The following is a 19,279-nucleotide window of genomic DNA, read 5'->3' as shown; positions in this document are numbered from 1 at the left end:
GGGAAGAAGTGTTGCGCTTCCCGCTGCCCCCGGACCTCTTTTGAAGCAAGGGGCTGCGGGGAGATCGCTTCTCCCCGCAAAGCCTTGCTTCAAAAGAGGTCCGGGGGCAGCGCTTCCCCGCTGTCCCCGGACCTCTTTTGAAGCAAGGGGCGGTGGGGAGAAGCGATCTCGGGCGCCGCGGCGTGCAGGCGCACTGCTCGCTCCTCTTTCCGCGCAGGCGCCTTCTCTCGCTCTTCCCACGGCACACCAGGCAAGGTCTCATGGCACACCAGTGTGCCGCGGAACACCGGTTGGGAAACACTGGTTTAGACCACAGCGCCGCCCGCGTCCCATTTTATCTAGCCTTACTGTTTGCCTTAACTTATTTTTCCCAAGAGGTGTATGTTTCAAGCATCTCCTTTTCAGTTGGTTTGCTGTCTGTTCTGCACAACTGAGAAGGTTTGCCCATTGATGCAGATCCAGCATGCAACTTAAGGGCTGCTTCTCACCCTAGGACTTTCGTCTGTAATATATACAACTTGCAACTTGTAAGTTTCCAGCACATCCTTGTTATGGAGTGATGGAACCAGAATTTGCATTTGCCAACTCCTAAGAGGGAGTTGCTGTGATTTACAGAACTCCCATCTTCCTTGCTAGATTGCCTAGCCAAGAAACTATCTCTATCATGTGTGTTTACCTGGGGATTCTGCTGCTGGCTTTAATATAGTGTATTTCAGTGATTTTTAAAATGTACTATAGTTTTCTTTGCTAGCTCTTTGTAGCGAAAAGCTATTTTTTGCATGCTTCACATCAGCAGATGCAAAGCCTATTTATGCTGCCTAGTGATGGGGCAAGTGCAGTTTTTACCTCTCCTTACTGGGTTGTAGGGAACTGAGATGCTTCTGTGTGCCAAGATTACGCTATTCTGACGGTCCTGCTGCAAAGGGCTTGATCAGGAAAAGACTTCGATTTCCCTCTGAAAGTATATTTAAGAGTGTTTGGGAACAGCAAAGACATTTATTTGCTCTGCCTTGAAGTACATACTCAGATGCAATCCTTTTGTGGTTAGTAGTCTATAGTCTGCAGTGTTAACAGAGAAGTTTCTTGCTAAAATGTCCTTCCATTTCAGGTGTTGAACCAGAACCTTTTATCATTGGGGATCATCTCATTGAAGCCAGTGGGAAGCTGAGCTTGTTGGATAAACTTCTGTCTTTCTTATATCTAGGGTATGTGTTGCACTACTGAACTTTATTACTTTACATAAATCAGCAGAGTAAAGGACCACCTTTACCTGCACAACTCTTCACAGGTGTTGACAGCCTGCCTATAAAGTCATTTCAGTTGGCAGGCATGAGAGACAGGGGCCATTTGGTGGTGGCCTCCAGAATTGTGGAATTCCTTCACCTAGGAGGTGTGTACAGCCTCAGTGTTGCAAATCTTCAAGCGGGTTTTTAAAACCTGCTTTGAAACAAATTACAGTGTTTGGATTTTGTGTGGCTCAAGTGCGGCCTTCTGGTGTCACCTCTGCAATTGCAAATTGAGCAATGAGGTTGGACTCTTCCTTCATTTCCACAATGGCAACCCCACCCCTCTATTTGTTAACCTATTCGCAAATCAGAGCACATTGGGTTGCAGTCTAAATCTTCCTTAGTTGAGGCAAGCTTTGTTACACTACACAGAAAGCTGAGCTGAAGTCAGAGCCTTCCCTTCCTTTCTCATTCCAGTGGTCATCGTGTTTTGCTGTTTTCTCAAATGACACAGATGCTGGATATCCTGCAAGACTACATGGATTACAGAGGTAAATGCCCCTGTTTCTTGATGTGTCTGATCCTGATTCTGGGTACGGAGAAGGGCCGCAAAGAAAAGGTCTCGACTAGTGGTCTATGAATACACCTGGGTCTCGGTCCAGGATCTGTCTCAGTGCCTTGAGTAGCAAAGGAGTCACAACATGTTTCCTTCCTGTCATAGCTTGCAACTTAAGCATTTTCCTTCCATAGGAGGTTCTGAGGTTAATGCGTCATGAACGCTGACCAGGCTGCTACCTCCTGGTGAACAGGATAGGAATTTGGGAGAAGGAGTTGACTTTGATTGGCATCTGTACCCCTCCCTTGGCTTCTAAAAGCCCCTCACTGGTTTAGGAGTAGATCTGCCATGTGCAGTGAAATCCGTTCCACAATTCAGCCATTTTATATATCAAAAGCTCTTGTCCCCTCTTATTTCGCCTGCTTTATTTCAGGATCAGCTGGTCTACTAATGGTGTTATTAAACTGAGAACAGAACATCTATCATCCACTAGTTGATAGTGGGTGAGAGGCCAACTTTGGGTTTACAACCAAGACTTGGGCTAAGAAACACTGCTAACTCAGCTGTGTCCAGCCAGGTGCTGTGCATCACCATTCTAGGTTAATGGGGTGATGAGGAAAGGTCACTATCCATAAAAAATCTCTCTCTCTCTTGCCAAGAGATTGTGTCGAGGTTCTAGGGTGTTGGACCAATAAACTAAGTAGGGATGTTGTTAGCGTACAACCCCTGCTGCTCTACAACCTCTCTAACAGCTAGCAGAAGCAGTCTCAGATTCTGTTTAATGGGAAGTTTAGGGAAGTTTTTAATGACTGGTGTTTTAATGTATTTTTAATCTTTTGTTGGAAGCTGCCCAGAGTGGCTGGGGAAACCCAGCCAGATGGGTGGGGTATAAATAATATTCTTATTCTTATTCTTATTTATTATCATCATCTATATTAAGCCTCTGGAAGTGGTCATTAGGGGATCAGGGGCAAGGTGCCATCAATACGCGATTTCTCCATAATATCTGTTAGGAGAAGCCATGCAGACCTGGCCCAGTGCCTTGGTTACTGTGCTGGGATGGATGAGGGAAAATAAGCTGAGCTTGAATCCTGGTGAAAGGGAAGTGCTGTGGGTGAGTGGCATTTCTTGGGTCCAAGAAATAGGCCAATTGCCTCTCTTGGATGGAGTTGCATCCCTCTTGAAGGAGCCGGTATGCAGTCTGGGGATGATTCCGGATCCTTAAATAATAATAATAATAATAATAATAATAATAATAATAATAATAATAGAATTTTATTTATACCCCGCCCTCCCCGTCCAGAGCCGGGCTCAGGGCAGCTAACACCAGTAAAATTACAAAAAAACAACAACCCCAATTTAAAATACAGGTTAAAATGCAATTTAAAATGCAGCCTCATTTTAATAGTAGCCCATAGATCAAAACCATAAGGGGAGGGAAACATAAGGGTCAGACTGAGTCCAAACCAAAGGCCAGGCGGAAGAGCTCCGTCTTGCAGGCCCTGCGGAAAGATGTCAAGTCCCGCAGGGCCCTAGTCTCTTGTGACAGAGCCTTCCACCAAGTCGGGGCCAGTACTGAAAAGGCCCTGGCCCTAAAGACTAATCTAACCACCTAGCGACTTGGGACCTCCAAAGTATTGACATTTGTGGACCTTAAGGTCCGCGGGGCATACCAGGAGAGGCTGTCCCATAGGTACATGGGTCCTAGGCTGCATAGGGCTTTATGTATGTATAAATTTTTTTTAAAGTTTTCCATAAAAAGCAATAAACAAATCCATTTATATATCACATATTTAGCCTTACTTGGACCTCCCCCAACCTTTCTGACAATCTTTCGTATTTCCAATCCTCTCTTCACATTCCTTAATTTTATATTGCCATTAAGTATTATGTTTCTATCTTTGCTTGCCTTTTGACAATACTCCTTCTACTTTCACAAAGCCTCTTTAAAACACGCTAGCGTTGTACTATCCTCACATATACTTTCCAAATACTCTGTAAATTTCCCCCAGTCCTCAATAAAATTCTGGTCCTTTTTGTATCTAATTTTCCCCGTTAATTTGTCTAACTCTGCGTAATCTATTAGTTTTGACCTCCATTCCTCTAAAGTCGGAACCGTTTCTTGTTTCCACCTTTGTGCTAGCAGTGTCCTTGCTGCGACAGTAGCATATTGAAACAGTTTAAGATCTCTCCTACTTATATCCGTTCTTGTTATACCTAGAAGGAAGGTTTCTGGTTTTTTAGCAAAACTGTATTTTAGTATTTTCTTTAGTTCGTTGTATATAGCTTCCCAGAACCCCCTTACTTTTTTACAGTCCCACCACATATGTATGAACGTACCCTCCTTCTCCTTACACCTCCAGCATTTGTTACAGGTTTTATACATTTTTGCCAATTTTGCTGGTGTCATGTACCACCTGTAAACCATCTTCATTACATTTGTGGACCTTAAGGTCCGCGGGGCATACCAGGAGAGGCTGTCCCATAGGTACATGGGTCCTAGGCTGCATAGGGCTTTAAAGATCAAAACCAGCACCTTAAACCTGACCCTGTACTCCACCGGGAGGCAGTGCAGTTGGTAAAGCACAGGATGAATGTGATCCCACAACAAGGACCCCGTAAGGAACCTTGCCGCGGCATTCTGCACCTGCTAGAGTTTCTGGGTCAGCTTCAAGGGCAGCCCCGTGTAGAGCGAGTTACAATAATCAAGCCTGGAGTGACCATCGCATGGATCACTGTGGCCAGATCAGGGTGAGAAAGGTAAGGGACCAACTGCTTAATACGGCGGAGATGGGAAAATGCCACCTTTGCTGTGGCTGCAACCTGCGCCTCCTTGGAAAGGGAGGCGTCAAAGGTTACACCCAAGCTCTACACTACAGTCCCCAGCATTCTTTAGGGGAAGCCTGTTTAAAGTGGTATGGTACCACTTAAAATGTATAACACAGATGGGGCCTAAGATGTGTCGGTGTAACTTGAAAAACTAGTACAATACTGTAAAGGGAAATGACATAATTAGAAAGGAACAGGAAGGGGAGAGTAAAAGGGGACAGCAAAGAGAAGACTGTGGAGAAAGAAAATTGAGATGTGGATAGGGGACAGTGCAGGATAAAGATTCTAAAGGGCCACAAGGACAGACGTTTTTTGAATGACTTCTTTTAACCGAAAAGGTTACAGCTACGAGCGCCTGGATGGATCTGTCCGAGGTGAAGAGAGGCACCTTGCCATTAAGAATTTTGGCCAGCAACCCATTTTTGTCTTCCTCCTGAGCACAAGGGCAGGTAAGGCAAACGTTACAAAAACGCAGGATCCCTTTGCCGCCTTCCCAGATGGCGAATAGAGATGCACACAAAACGCCTTGAACTGAGTGCAACTTGGCTTATCCAAATAGCCTGAAGGTCAAGCAGAAATTTTTATGTAAATTCAAGTCCAGTTGTACTGGTTCTGTGCTAGACTTTAGCATTACGCCTGTTGTCAGAGCCAGTCCTCAATGCACCTGATGTTTCCTTCCTACTCAAACACTTAATTTCATTTTTTTAAAAAAATGCAGTCTCTAGCTCTTAAAGCAAGTATTTCAGCTCAACAAAGACTAGCGAGGTGAAATACAGTAAAATTCAATTTTACCCTGGTTTTCTCGGTATGGTATAGTGGACCAGAGAAATTCAGATTCAAGTCCCAGCTCAACTGTGAAGCTCACTGGATGATTCTGGGTGTTCTCTCTGGTGAATCTACCTCACAGGTTTTGAGAAGTTGAACAAAAACTGAGGTGTAAGCTACGCATGAGAGGAACACATCCATGACTCCAAAGATGGGTCAGCTACATTTATATGCAGTATGGATGAGAGGGTCCATTGGGTCAGAAGGCTTTTGAAATGGTATTTTAATGTAATTCTATGTAACAATATGCTTATTTTTAAAAATTGTTTACCTTCCCTTTGGGTTACATGGTTTATGCAGATATACTTAATATCTGTGCCTTTTCTCTTTAAAAAAAATGTGTAGGGGTACTCTCATTTTCCTTCTCATATTGAAATACTGCCCCTCAATGAGGTCAAACTTAGATTCACAAAATGTTAAATGGTATGCGTACCCCCAGAAAAAAAGCACTTCTCAGTATACAGTTTTATCAAAATACTGTTCCATGCAGTCAGTCAAATCAACTAACAGTTTCTCTCTCTAGTCACCATTTGCTTTGGGGCTGTAAAGAGGGAAAACGTGTATTTCATTTGCAAAGCCACTTCCGGCCTGCCCAGGAGGTGGGGTTGCGGGCTTCACGCCCACCCCACATGAGCGGGGGCTGGTCCCAGCCCCCGCGAGAGCAGGGGAATCCCGGCCGGGCCAGCCCCCCCAGCCAGCCATTCACTGGCTGTTTGGGGGGGCGTGGTTTGCCCTATTTAGAGCCGGCACGGAGGGGGCTCGCCCTCTTTTCGCCGAAGGGGTTAAGAGGATGTGGGGGGGGAGGAACGCCATCACGTGCCCCCAGCGAGCGAAGGGTGGTCCGTTAAAGGACCCCGGGGGGCGTGGCCCTGTCCGAAGCCTATGGAGGTGTGGGCCAAAGGCACGCCCCAGAGCGGTGACCCGGGGGAGCTCCTAGTCGACGTGCCTTGGCAGGAGACTCCCCCGATTTAAGGTTAACCCTTCCCCGTGTCTCCAGCAAATGGGCTGGAGCCGGATAGTCGTTAGGACCAATGCCTAAGCCAATGCCTCTCATTCCTGAATTCAATAAAGTTGTGGCCTAATTCACCCAATTAACTTTAAATTTGGTGTCTCGTGTCTTTATTTATCCTGGCGGGGGGCGGGAACTCGCCACGCAATGCTATTTCCGTTCTGAAAACCCCAATGTCACCCTCCTTTATTTCCCAAGGTGGGGTTGGCATGAATCTTACGGCAGCAGACACAGTTGTTTTTGTTGACAGTGACTTTAACCCACAAAATGACCTTCAAGCAGCAGCAAGAGCCCACAGAATCGGCCAGAACAAGTGAGGACAAATCTTTTATGTGCTTTGCTTCTTCTCTCCCTAAGGATATGCTCCACCCATCCTGCTGCGTTGCATTGATGCAGCGCTTCCCAGTAAAACTGCATCCAAGTCCCTGACCATACCCCCATAAACACATACAAAGACTCCTCCAGATCTGTGACGCTACAGGTTGCTACTCCAGCACAAAAGGCATCAGCTCACATACACACCCTGCCTCCTGGAAAGCTTTGTGAATGATTTGTGAACATTGCTGTTCCTGAAATTTCTTGTGTTTTTTTGTTCTCCTTAATTATCACCTTGGTTGTGATCTAATGTGAGCCATCATCTTTAAATGCTTTCCCCACCCCACCCCCACCCCTGTGTTCTGCAAGGCCTGTAAAAATTATTCGTTTGATTGGGAGAGACACTGTGGAAGAAATAATCTACCGGCGAGCGGCATCAAAGCTCCAGCTAACCAGCACCATTATCGAAGGGGGCCAGTTTGCACTTGGAGTGCAGAAATCACAGGTGGAAGCAGATATCCAGGTAAAAGAGGGGCCTAATGTGTCTCTGAATAGCAATCTAAACTGCTGAGCAAAGCCAGCCCTACTTTTATTAAAAAGTTGTGGAATGCAACAAAGGGATTTAGCACTGTTTGTGTTGGATTGGGGAATCCAGAACAATTTCAGGCTGGAGAGGAAAGCTGTGGTTTTGTGCTGTTGTTTTTTAAATTTATGGAAAGGCTCAAATCATGTTGTATCATTAGCAGCTTACCGAAATCATAAACTTTCCTTTGTGAGGCTAATGCAGGCTGGAATTCAGTTTTTCTGTGAAATTCTGAAGTTTAGCCCAAACGCCTAGAAAACTAGAATCTATAAGAAGTAAATTCCCAGGAAATTCTCCCCTCCCTTATCCTCACTTTATTTTCACTTCCAGACCAACAAAGCCTTATGACACAATAAAGCACAGTTGTTTTATTTAAAATGCCTTCCTTTGCTGTTGTAGGATTTCATCTTTGAACTCAAAGCAAAACAGCAAGGCAAAGGTGATGCAATCCTCAGCTTTATGTCTGAATCTGCAGCTTCTTTCATGATGATTGCTTTATCGCTATGAAAAAGGCTTCTGTTGTGTTGGCTCTCAAAGCAGTTCATACACAAGTATAATGGGAATTTGATCAATAGGATCTTCTTCACGCATGTCCAAGCTCCTATATCTTCCTAATATACCGATAGGAGCAGCACTCTGGAAGCGTTAGAGAAGGTGATAGTGAAGCCTTTTAGCCTCCATTTTTCTTTTCGTTTTTTGAAAGCTGAGCGAAGTCCTGAAATTTGGCTTGGACAAACTGTTCTCGTTGGGTGGAAGCACCATCTGTGATGTGGACCTGGGAAGTATCCTTGGGGAGACAAGAGAAGGATTATGGCTGATGGAAACTGTCCTGTCTACCGCAGAGGGAAATGTAGAAAATGAAGAGCAAAATGCAGAAAGTATGTTGATGACTCCAACACAAATATATTGGGTTTCTTTTAGAGCTGTAGGGGTCAGAATTGGCCTCAGTTTGAAAACTGGTATTTGTTTCTAAACCCTAGCCCTACTCGTTCACCCTTCTCATTTTTTCCAAACAGCCAACCCTTGGCCTCTGCTTAAGAAAGATAGTTCTGCTCCTCACTGCTTTCACTGTAAACTTTCCTTTCCAAAACTTCAGACTCTATAATAATAAAAATAATAATTTATTATTTATACCCCGCCCATCTGGCTGGGCTTCCCCAGCCACTCTGGGCGGCTTCCAAAAGAATATTAAAATACATCCCCTTAGAACCTTGTTTCCGTTCAGAAGTTGGTTTGGAAGCAGAACTGGAGTAAATTAAGTGTGGGTTGTTCTGCCTTGGCTTTGATGAGAGGGTTAGAGACAATTAATAGAGAATAGAGCTGCCAAGATGTAGCTGAATGGGGCTTTCAAATCGAAAGGCAGTAGACTTCTGGCGCAGATGGGGCGTACAAGTGCAAGAGAGGGCTGTTACCTCCATGCCTTGCTTCTGAGTTTCCTTGGAGACATCTGTCTGGCCATTCTTGGAAATGGGATGCTAGATTAGAATGACGTTTGCTCTGATCCAAGAAAGCTGGCCTTGCGTCAGTATTCATCCTTTGAAGTTTGCTTCTCTGAAGTTGTGTTGCATCCAATAGCCAAAGTGTTTTTACAGGAGACAGATCTGATGGGAGCAGCCATATTTGCTGATAACAGATCAGCCCATTCACATATAAAATAGGGTTTGTGAGTCTACTTTTTGCAGTAAAAGATGTGCATGGGTGTGAAAGTGATACAGTGCAGCTCTGTAGCTTGAAGCTCCTTCATATCCCAGCTGTGTCTCTTCTAGTATTTGAGCTAGGTTGGGAGAAGAGTGTCTGAAGCTAGAGGGTGAAAGGCAAGTTCAGCTTTACTCACCTTTAGTGGTGATGCTGGGATATGGCCTGTGCCTATGACATCCCAATGCAAACTAGGCAGATGTGAGAATAGGCAACCATAGTTAATTGAAAAATAAGGTTTAGAGGAGATGCTGGGTATCGGAGTCCTAGTCTTCATTTGCTTAATTAGAATTCCTTGGATTTATTAATTGGTAAAATAGAAGATATCCTATTTTTTATCGGACCTTTGTGTGATAGGGAAGTTGATGAAACATCAGCTAAAATATCCCTACTGCAGGAAACAACCACCGTAGACTTAACTCATTGACTCTTTTGTCCAGAATTTCACAGCAGTTTCCTTTCTGAGTGGAACTATTGAACAGAACGACAGTTACTTTGTAATTTGATTTTGTATTTTATCCAAAACCGTTCACTTAAGTTCCTCTAATGCAATTTTTTATAAATCGATCATTTATGTTGTTGCTAATCCACACTTTCTTTTAAGGGCATGGGTGGGAATTCTATAGCCAGGTAGTCTAATAGTAGGTACAGTGGTACCTCGGGATGCGAATGGGATCTATTCCGGAGCCCTGTTCGCATCCCGAACGGAACGTAAGACGCAACGGCTTGTCTGCGCATGTGCAGGTCGCATTTCGCCACTTCCGCGCATGCACACGAGGTCATTTTGAGCATCTGCGTGAGCGGTGAAACCCGGAAGTAACGCACTCCGTTACTTCCAGGTTGCCGCAGAGCGCAAGTCGAACACACTCAACCTGAAACACATTCAACTCGAGGTATGACTGTATTGTTGGAACTGTCAGAGCACACTAAACAAAGGAGGCAACTTTTTAAAAAGAGCATTGCGATGTTCAACCTTGTCTTAAAACAAAAAAACCTGCTGTGATGTTGGTGGCTCATTTTGAGATGCTTGCTGTTTTAAGGCCACATGTACCTATATGAAGGCAAAGACTACTCAAAGGAACCTAGCCACGAAGACCAGAAGGCCTTCGATCTTCTGCTGGGTCTTCAGAAATGTCTTCTTGAAGATGGAGGTCAGGAAGGAAGAGCTCTCCGAAATAAAGCAAATGTAAGGACACTGTGAACACTTTGGGTGGGTGGCAATCAAGCTTCAGGCATGCTTGGAGGAGAAGGTAAAAAAAAAGGTAAAGGGCCCCTGGACAGTTAAGTCCAGTCAAAGGCAACTATGGGGTTGAAGCGCTCATCTCACTTTCAGGCTGAGGGAGCCAGCGCTTGTCCACAGACAGCTTTTCAGGTCATGTGGGCAGCATGACTAAGCCGCTTCTGGCATAATGGAACACCACGACAGAAACCAGAGCGCATGGAAACTCCGTTCACCTTCCCGCCACAGTAGTACCTATTTATCTACTTGCACTGGCATGCTTTCGAACTGCTAGGTTGGCAGGAGCTGGGACAGAGCAACGGGAGCTCACTCAATTGCGGGGATTCGAACCGCCAACCTTCCAGTCGGCAAGCCCAAGAGGCTCAGTGATTTAGACCACAGTGCCACCGATTATCTGAATTCATATTTCAGTCTGGCTTCAGGACCAATCGGGGCACTGAAACCGGCTTGGTCACGCTGGTCGAGAGTCCCTGGAAAACTGACTAAAGGGTGCCTTCATATGGTGGATGCAGGAGGACATGAAAGTAGCTTGAGATGGAAAAAAGCTGTTGCAGCCCATGAATATCTTTTCCTTTTCCAGGTTCTTGTCACGGGCATTCAGCCGGAACCCAGCAAGAAGCGACGTAAATTGAGCCCAGAAGAACTGGCGGCTCAGCAGAGGAAGCGGCAGGAGGCAGCAGCAGAGAGGGCGAGGCTCAGGGAAGAGAAGAAGCAGAAGAAGGCGGAAGCTGAGCACCAGAAGAAGTAAGGTTGTCTCTGTTGGCAGTGATCTCACAGCAGCAGCACTGTCAAGATGCTTCACAGTACTACTTGCTACTGCAGTTTTATTTTTTATTCAATTCCATGTATGAATTGCTTCCTATAAATAATCTCAAAGCAATTTAACAATTTAGGTGCGGGGGTGGGGGGACAGATCTCATAGAAAAAGCAAATTCAAAGCCAGTGCAGATACAGACTGTGTGTAATGAGGAAGATTTATTTCAGCTGTAAAACATAATTGATATTTATATTATTTTCGTAGGTGTATCCATAGGCTATGACGTCTTAGGTTGTGAAAAATACAGAAAAAGCATCTGAATGAGTTTCAACTCTAAAACGGGTTGATCCATTGACTGCTGTGGAGCTGCACAATTTTTCTTTCTTTAACACTATCTGCCATTTTCCCTTCCGTTTTGTGAAGCCAGAAAATAGTATTTCTTTCTAACCTCTTTGCTGTTACTCAGAATGTGGCTTAACTTTGAGACAAGTTGCTTTGAGGAGCCAGAAAAAAGCATATGTGTGTTGAAAAATTTCAATTGGTCTAGGTTGTTTTCTTTTCAGCATTGTAACATGATGGAAATAAGAATGACATTCTGAATATTTACTGAAGGCATTTGGCTGTGATATTTCCTGACAAATGTCAAAAACGCTCTGGCACTTCTGTTCAAATTTTAAGACTTACTGATAAAAGTTTGCCGGTTCCCAGTTCAATGTTATTTTCAACTTGCGGTATCTGTTGACGCGTGAAAATGTTTAGCCTTCAGTTGTGTCACTTTGGACTGCCTTCTCAAATAGCCTGACTCCGAGAAGACTGCCAGCAGGACCCAGGCCTCATAAGAACCTAGTGGCCCGTCTAGTCCAGCATCCTGCTCTCTCTCTCTCTCTATATATATATATATACACACACACACACACATTTTTATTGGGTTTTTTAAACATATCATTTCCAACAATCATTTAACATAACTTCTTATCTTATACAATATTTTAGACTTCCGTCAACAACTTCTGAAGATTTTCCGTTCTCTATCACTTGTCCTGCATTTCTTAATTTCTCTATTACTTTTAATTGTCTTTCTTGCAATGTTTCAAATAGCCCTCCTTACAGAACTTCCTGCAATCCTACTAACGTAATCTGTTTATTACAGTTGCTTTTCAAATATTTATTCCAGTCTTCTAAGAATCTCTGATCCCACAGGTTTTGAATCCTTCCTGTTAATTTATCTAATTCTTCATGGTCCATTAATTTTATTTGCCATTCTTCTTTCGTCGGTAATTCTTCTTGCTTCCATTTTTGTGCCAATAATATTCTTGCTGCCGCCATTGCATATAAAAACAACTTACAATCCTGTCTATTAATATCATCCCCTACAATGCCAAGTAAAAATGCTTCTGGTTTTTTTTAATAAATGTATATTTCAACATTTTTTCATCTCATTATATGTCATTTCCCAGATGTTTTTCACTTTTTTCCATTCCCATCACATATGATAAAAAGTTCCTTCCTTTTCTTTACATTTCCAACATTTATTACTTGTTTCCAGCATCCTGTTCTCACAGTGGCCAACCAGATGTATATGGGAAACCAGCGAGCAGAAGATGAGCACAAGAGCCCTCTCCCATCCCATGGTAACCTTGGTTTATGAACTTAATCCATTCTGGAAGTCGGTTCCTAAACCAAAGCATTCTTAAACCAAGGCGTGCTTTCCCATAGCAGCGGGGGACTCAATTTACAAATAGAACACACTCAACAGGAAGTGAAACATGTTCTGCTTCACAAACCAAAACACCTACTTCTGGGTTTGCAGCATTCTTAATCCAAGTTGTTCATAAACTAACCTGTTCTGAAACCAAGGTACCACTGTATTTGGAAGCATTGCTGCCTGCAACTGAGGAAGCAGAGCAAAGACATCATGGCCAGAAGCCACCGATAAACCTCTCCTCCATATATTATCCCTGGGCTGTGCCTTGATCAGAAGGCTGGAACTCAGTTGACCATTTATGTTTATTATTATTATTATTATTATTATTATTATTATTATTATTATTATTGAGTTTACAGAAAAATAGGTGGTGTATTGCTAATACAAAACATGGGAAACCTCTCTTAACAACCTGATGCATGCTGCTGCTTCTTCTTTTTAAATTCAGGATGGCCTGGTGGGAAGCAAATCACTACAGGTCTTACAGCCTGGAGTCAGACGAGAGCAGCGAAGAGGAGATGGAAAGAGATTTAGAAAGTGGGATGGGTGCGGATTTGGAGTACGCAGACCCTGACCTGAGCTCCATCAAGTATGTTATAGGTGATGTTACCCACCCCTCTGCAGGAGAAGAGGATGCCATCATTGTGCATTGTGTAGGTAGGTGGAGCAGACTTTGCTAGAAGAGACCTCGTTTTTTATTCACCAGATTAGTTGGATTTCTGAGCACCCATAGCCTCCTCTTAGGTCACATTCACGCTGCACATTTAAAGCTCTATGATACTGCTTTAAACAGTCGTGGCTTGGAGCTGTAGGGTATTAAGGGTGCTGAGAGTTGTTAAAAAGGTAAAGGTAAAAGACCCCTGTCAGTTAAGTTGCGAAAGACTCTGGGGTTGGGGTGCTCATCTCGCTTTACTGGCTGAGGGAGCCGGCACACAGCTTCCAGGTCATGTGGCCAGCAGGACTAAGCCGCTTCAGTTTCATGGACCTTTTCCCTCCCTTTAAAATAGTATCATCTAACTCTTTGCTTCAGATGACTCGGGCCGTTGGGGAAGAGGAGGCTTGTTCACAGCTCTGGGGAATCGCTCTGACCAGCCAAGGAAAATATATGAGCTGGCAGGAAAGATGAAAGGTAAGCAAGAGATAGGTAAAAGCTGCTGTAGTTTTAGGGGATTCCTCCTTTTTAAACTGTTATTTTTAATCAAATGATCTCATTTATAGTGTAAGCATTTAAGACGCCTCATTTGGAAAGTATATTCTGATTTTCTCTGCCTTAGATTAAACTGTTTGGAATGGACGGGAAATTGTTCCTTATACTTTCTTGTTCGTTACTGTCTGTGAGGAAAGAGCTACCATCTCTTCTAGGGCAGAGTAAAGCTGTAAGAGAAGCCTGTGCTAAGATTTATTGGATGACAGTTGCTTCATGTATTCACTTCCAGTCTCTTACTTGCCAGGTGTAAGTAAACTTACGAGTGAATGCACTTTGGTGCGTAAATTTATCCGTTATGCTACATAGATCGGACCTTCTTAGTGGCTGCTTCCAGACTTTGGTATTCCCTCCCTAGAGTAGTTAGACTGCTTCCCTCCTTGTTGTCCTTCTGCCAGCAGGTGAATACCTTCTTGTTCCAACAGGAATTTGGGAGCTGACTACTCCCAAAATAGTCAGTTTATTGATGGGGCTGATGCCATGCTGTTTTTGCTATGATTGTCTGTATGTTTTTCATAGATCATATATTCTATTAATGTTTAATGCCTATTAATGTTTGTTTTTTAATGATTGTGGGGTTTTTTCCGTGTTTTAGCTGTCCTTATTTTATCTGTAAGCTGCCTTAAATCTCTATCAGGGAAAAGGCAGGGAATGAATGAATGAATAGATAAATAAATGTCCCTGAATCAGCTAAGAGTATAAACTGGATTCTTCGCTCAGATCTCATTTTAGCCATAAACTCACCATGTGGCCTTAAACAAATCTTTCTCTTTTTCTCATACTTGGCTCCCCAAATTTGGAATAATAATACTGACCTACTTTACAAGATTAACGAATACTAAGATAATGTGGGTTAATCCCATTATTAATCCCATTATTCATATCCCCACATCCCTGCAGTGTGACATCTCAGCACACCTGTAAACAGTTGGTAACCTATAATCCAATGAATGCTGACATTGAAAGCACTGCCAGCTGACTGATGGAACATACAACTGTTGCAGTCATAATTTAGAAATCTCCTTCTCTATTGTTTTCTCCTCGCAACTTGATGGAAACAATCTGGAATAATCTACACAGGAGACAGGAAAGCCCAGTTAAGGAGCTAGAAAATATCATACTCTAATTAATTAATTAATTAATTAATTAAATTCTGTTTTGTCTACTATGTTCACCATCTATGAAAAATCAGCATTATGCTAAGTACATGAAAGAGAGAGCAATACAGCCAATCTGACTTTCAGAAATTCATCCTGAGTGCATTTTCCCCTCAGTGTTCCACAGAATTCAGTGTTTTTTACCGTTGTTCTTAATTATTTTTGTAGACTTGACATTGGGAGGAACTCTTTTATTCCCCATCGATGATAAGGAATCCAGAAACAAAGGACATGACTTGGTAACTATACAAACAGATGGTTTGCATTTCTTTCGTTTTAGTCATTCCAAATCTTGTTCCTAACATAAAAGCTAGAGTATCAGAATTGTTTCATACTTATTCCAGAAGTATAAGTGTATTTGCAAAAATAAAAATAATAAAAAGGTGGGGAAAAGAGTGGGAGTGTTTCTTGCCTATAAGCCATGCACTTAATTTTCTGTTTATCTGATCACATCATATATGATTTCTTCCTAGCTGGCCCTTATTGTAGCACAGCACCGAGACCGTTCGAACAACTTGTCTGGAATTAATCTCCCTGCTTTGGAAAGGGGATTAAAGAAAATTTATCTTGCGGCCAAAGATAGAGATGGTAAGTGTGCCTGTGACAGCAAGTGTGCCAGTTGTTGAGGTTAGTGCCTGAAGTCCCGTTTAAACAAGTTGAAAGGGATGGCTGGGACATTCTGATCCTCTAGAATTCCTGCCATTATGGAGTTATTCTCTTGGAGGACTCCATGTCAACAGAAACCCCGCCTGTGGTGAATAATGTCAACTGTTTGGAATTGAAAGCTTCCCACGTTTTCTGCAGTGCACCTGCAGCTTGGGGCAATATTAGTTCCCTCGCTGCTGATAAAAGCTTGGAATTCTCACTATCACCACCAGAAGCCAAAACAACTAAACGTTTCTGATAATTTAACCTCTCACTAAAGAGGTTACGGTGTCCCCAACACTCCTAGTTTATTCCCTTTGCATATCTTTCGCCTATGTGTTCTCAATGCTGTCTTTAATAGGGTAACTTACGTAATTGTGTTTAAATATTTATTTGGATGGAGTGGTTTTAGTTGCATTTTTTTAAAAATTATTTAGTAAGCTGCCTTGGGTCCTGTGCTGAGAGATAGGCGGAGTATAAATAAATTGAAGTATGCCGAAGACTCTGCTGTTCTTCACACAGGATCAAAGGGGGGTTAAATAACTCTTTGCCTCTGGAACAGGTAGGAGAAGGTCCTTGGGATTTGTGGCTAATGTTTAGGGCCAGGTTGCACCCCTGGCTTCCAGTTACCTATCCTTAACCTTTTTGGGCCCTTGACAAGAATTTCCTTTGCAATATTAACTACCTAGTTACATATCCTTTGTTTTCACGTGAGCTACAACTCAGATAGCATTTTTCATTTCTTTCTCTCAGCAAGTGTCCACCTGCCCCGCATTGGATACTCAACCAAAGGTTTTAATTGGTATGGGACAGAGCGTCTTATCCGGAAGTACTTGACAACAAAAGGCATCCCCACATTTGTGTATCCTTCTGAAGTGCACATCTTGCAGTTCTCAGTCTGCCATATCTGTAAAAGCCAGAATGTAGAGGTTGGAAATTAATTGCATCTGTTTTACACAGCAAATTGGGACCTTCCAAATGTTAAAGCACCAGACTAGCACTGCTTGATGAGTAACAGGCCTTACCACTTTCCCAACAATTTTGGAGGTCATGCATTGGTCTTTAGTGAGGCCACGAGGTAGTGGTGGAACAGAAAATCTCTGCTCTCTCCCCAACCTCCTTTCACAGGTTTCTTAATACAAAAGGCAGATAAGTTGCAGTTCGTCCTGCAATTCTGGAAGACTACAGCATTACATTTTTGTGACTTTGAGGGAAATGTTATTGCAGCTCAATCCTACACATATTTACTCAGATATGAGTACAGTACTATCATTTCGAGTGGTGTTTATTCCCAAGTACAGTGGTGCCTTGGTTCTCAAACACCTTGGTACTCAAACAACTTGGAACCCAAACACTGCAAACTCAGAAGGAAGTGTTCTGGTTTGTGAACTTTTTTTTTGGAAGCTAAACGTGCGCCGTTTTGAGTGTTACACTTCCAATTTGAGTGCCACACTTCCATTTTGAGTGTTACGCTGAGGTCTTTATTTTGCCTTTTTGTTTTTGCGGCTCTTTTTTGTTTTGTTTTTGTGCCTACGTGGAACCCAGTTCAGCTACTGATTGATTGATTGATTAATTGTGTGACTGCAGTACATTGTTTATTGCTTTCATTTTATGGATCAGTGGTCTTGTTAGATAGTAAAATTCATGTTAAATTGAGTTTTAGGGGTTATTTTTAAAACTCTGGAATGGATTAATCCATTTTGCATTCTTTTCTATGGGAAAGCACACCTTGGTTTTGGAACACTGTGGTTTGAAACGGATTTCTGGAACGGATTTCTGGAACGGATTAAGTTTGAGAACCAAGGTACCACTGTAAGTGTACACAGATCGCATTAAAATCTGCAATCTTATGTAAGCAGCTCCAGCACGAGCTCCGTGCATAAGTACGTAAATATTTTACTTCCTGACTAAAGGTAATAATAGTTGTAGGTATTTGCTGAGAACTCCTTAACTATTCTCTTTAGATATTACTTTCCTAGAAACAAGGCATCATCTTCACAAGCATCCACATCAGCATCATCGCTGCAACCATGAAGGTGTTCAAAAATCAATGAGAAATAACCACTCACAGTTCACAGCGCTGCTTCCTGCTCTTTCTGCAGCCAGTCAAGATTCATGTTGACTTTCTTTATAATTGTTTATTTAAGCAGGCACACAAGAAGCATGTTTAGAAATCTGTCTCTCTATATCAGTGATGCACACCAGAAATTAAGACAGAGTTCCATCATGCATCCAAGTTTTTAGATCAGAAGCTGTACTTTTGTACTTCACCACAAACAAGCCTCCTAAAACTGGCTTGAGTATTTGGGCTTGGATAAGACTTGTTGACGCTGAGTACAGTTGGAGCCACACAGCAGACAAGAGCAGCACTATAGCAGTGTGACTTGGGCTTCCATCTCCCAGTGAAGTACTTTTAAAAAAAAAACTTTATTTTTTCAAAACATTTGAGAACAGCTGTGTTTTTAAAATAAACCACTTTTGTAAAATATGACTGAATTGTCTAATCTTTTAAGTGAAATGGGTTCTGCTACTTGGAAGAACATAAAGCTTTGTGATTGACAAGGTGGGCAAAGATACCAAATTAAAAGCTGTCTTCTTAGGGCCACTGAAAATGTTGTGTAGATCTTGCAAGGGCTGTCATATTTGCAAACTGCTGATGAAGTCAATCAGCCCAGTTAGGTTAATATTCTCTGTGCCAACAGTTGCCAGGAAAGTATAAGCTTAGCCCAAAATGTTGCTATGGAAACTAATTCACTAAGGATGCTTTAGGAAAAGGAGCAGAAAAAGACACAACTTCGTCCCTTGACCCTGGCTGGAGGTGGTGCCATCAAAGTGTCTGCGTGCTTCAGGGAGAAAATCAGGCAGTTCTGGGACTGGTGCTGGAAAAGACAATAAGGCCTAACTTGCCCTCTGTGAGAATCAAACACTGGCGGTTTGGGTGATGCCCCTAGAACCCTAATGGGGTCTCTGGTGGAGTGTTAATGTTGGGAAACCCTCCATTTCCGTTCAGCCTGAATATATATGTAAAATAAGCCTCAGACCATTGAGAAAGCCACCAGCCTTCAGTAAACCTTTGATCCAAGGAAGCCAGATGGAAGGTATGTCCTGAAACACTTGGGCTGCTCAGAGCCTGGGGGGTGGAGAATGATAGGATATTTAGAAAAATGAAATAACTTGCCCAGGATGCTGCCAATGATCTGAAAGGCTGCCTCCATTCCTACCAACCTTTTCAGGAGTTAATATTTGCATGGGGGCAGCCTCTTGTGTTAGTTCCACCCACCATCAGAAGTGTGGGGAATGGAGGGCCTTCTCGGTAGTGGCACCCGCCCTGTGGAACGCCCTCCCACCAGATGTCAAAGAGAAAAACAACTACCAGACTTTTAGAAGACATCTGAAGGCAGCCCTGTTTAGGGAAGCTTTTAATGTTTAACAGACTATTGTATTTTAATATTATGTTGGAAGCCGCCAGAGTGGCTGGGGAAACCCAGCCAGACGGGCAGGGTATAAATAAATTATTATTGTATTATTTACTG

General features: G+C 42.9%; 1 protein-coding gene across 1 annotated transcript in view; it reads left to right on the top strand.

Annotated features, from left to right (window-relative positions):
- The window catches only part of CHD1L (chromodomain helicase DNA binding protein 1 like), a 28,558-nt gene extending 10,321 nt beyond the window's left edge, over window positions 1-18,237 (top strand). The window contains exons 10-23 of the mRNA XM_081893980.1: window positions 1,109-1,205; window positions 1,704-1,777; window positions 4,950-5,060; window positions 6,644-6,758; window positions 7,130-7,283; window positions 8,047-8,221; window positions 10,079-10,224; window positions 10,859-11,022; window positions 13,189-13,397; window positions 13,771-13,869; window positions 15,270-15,340; window positions 15,575-15,689; window positions 16,500-16,608; window positions 17,711-18,237. Coding sequence (XP_081750106.1) covers window positions 1,109-1,205; window positions 1,704-1,777; window positions 4,950-5,060; window positions 6,644-6,758; window positions 7,130-7,283; window positions 8,047-8,221; window positions 10,079-10,224; window positions 10,859-11,022; window positions 13,189-13,397; window positions 13,771-13,869; window positions 15,270-15,340; window positions 15,575-15,689; window positions 16,500-16,608; window positions 17,711-17,780 — 1,709 coding nt within the window. The 3' untranslated portion in view covers window positions 17,781-18,237. The remainder of the gene's footprint in view (window positions 1-1,108; window positions 1,206-1,703; window positions 1,778-4,949; window positions 5,061-6,643; window positions 6,759-7,129; window positions 7,284-8,046; window positions 8,222-10,078; window positions 10,225-10,858; window positions 11,023-13,188; window positions 13,398-13,770; window positions 13,870-15,269; window positions 15,341-15,574; window positions 15,690-16,499; window positions 16,609-17,710) is intronic.
- The last annotated feature ends 1,042 nt before the right edge of the window (window positions 18,238-19,279 follow it).

This window comes from Podarcis melisellensis, assembly GCF_964234715.1.
Source record: "Podarcis melisellensis genome assembly, chromosome: 17".
Lineage (NCBI taxonomy): Eukaryota > Metazoa > Chordata > Lepidosauria > Squamata > Lacertidae > Podarcis > Podarcis melisellensis.
This window is presented reverse-complemented; position numbering and strand designations above follow the sequence as displayed.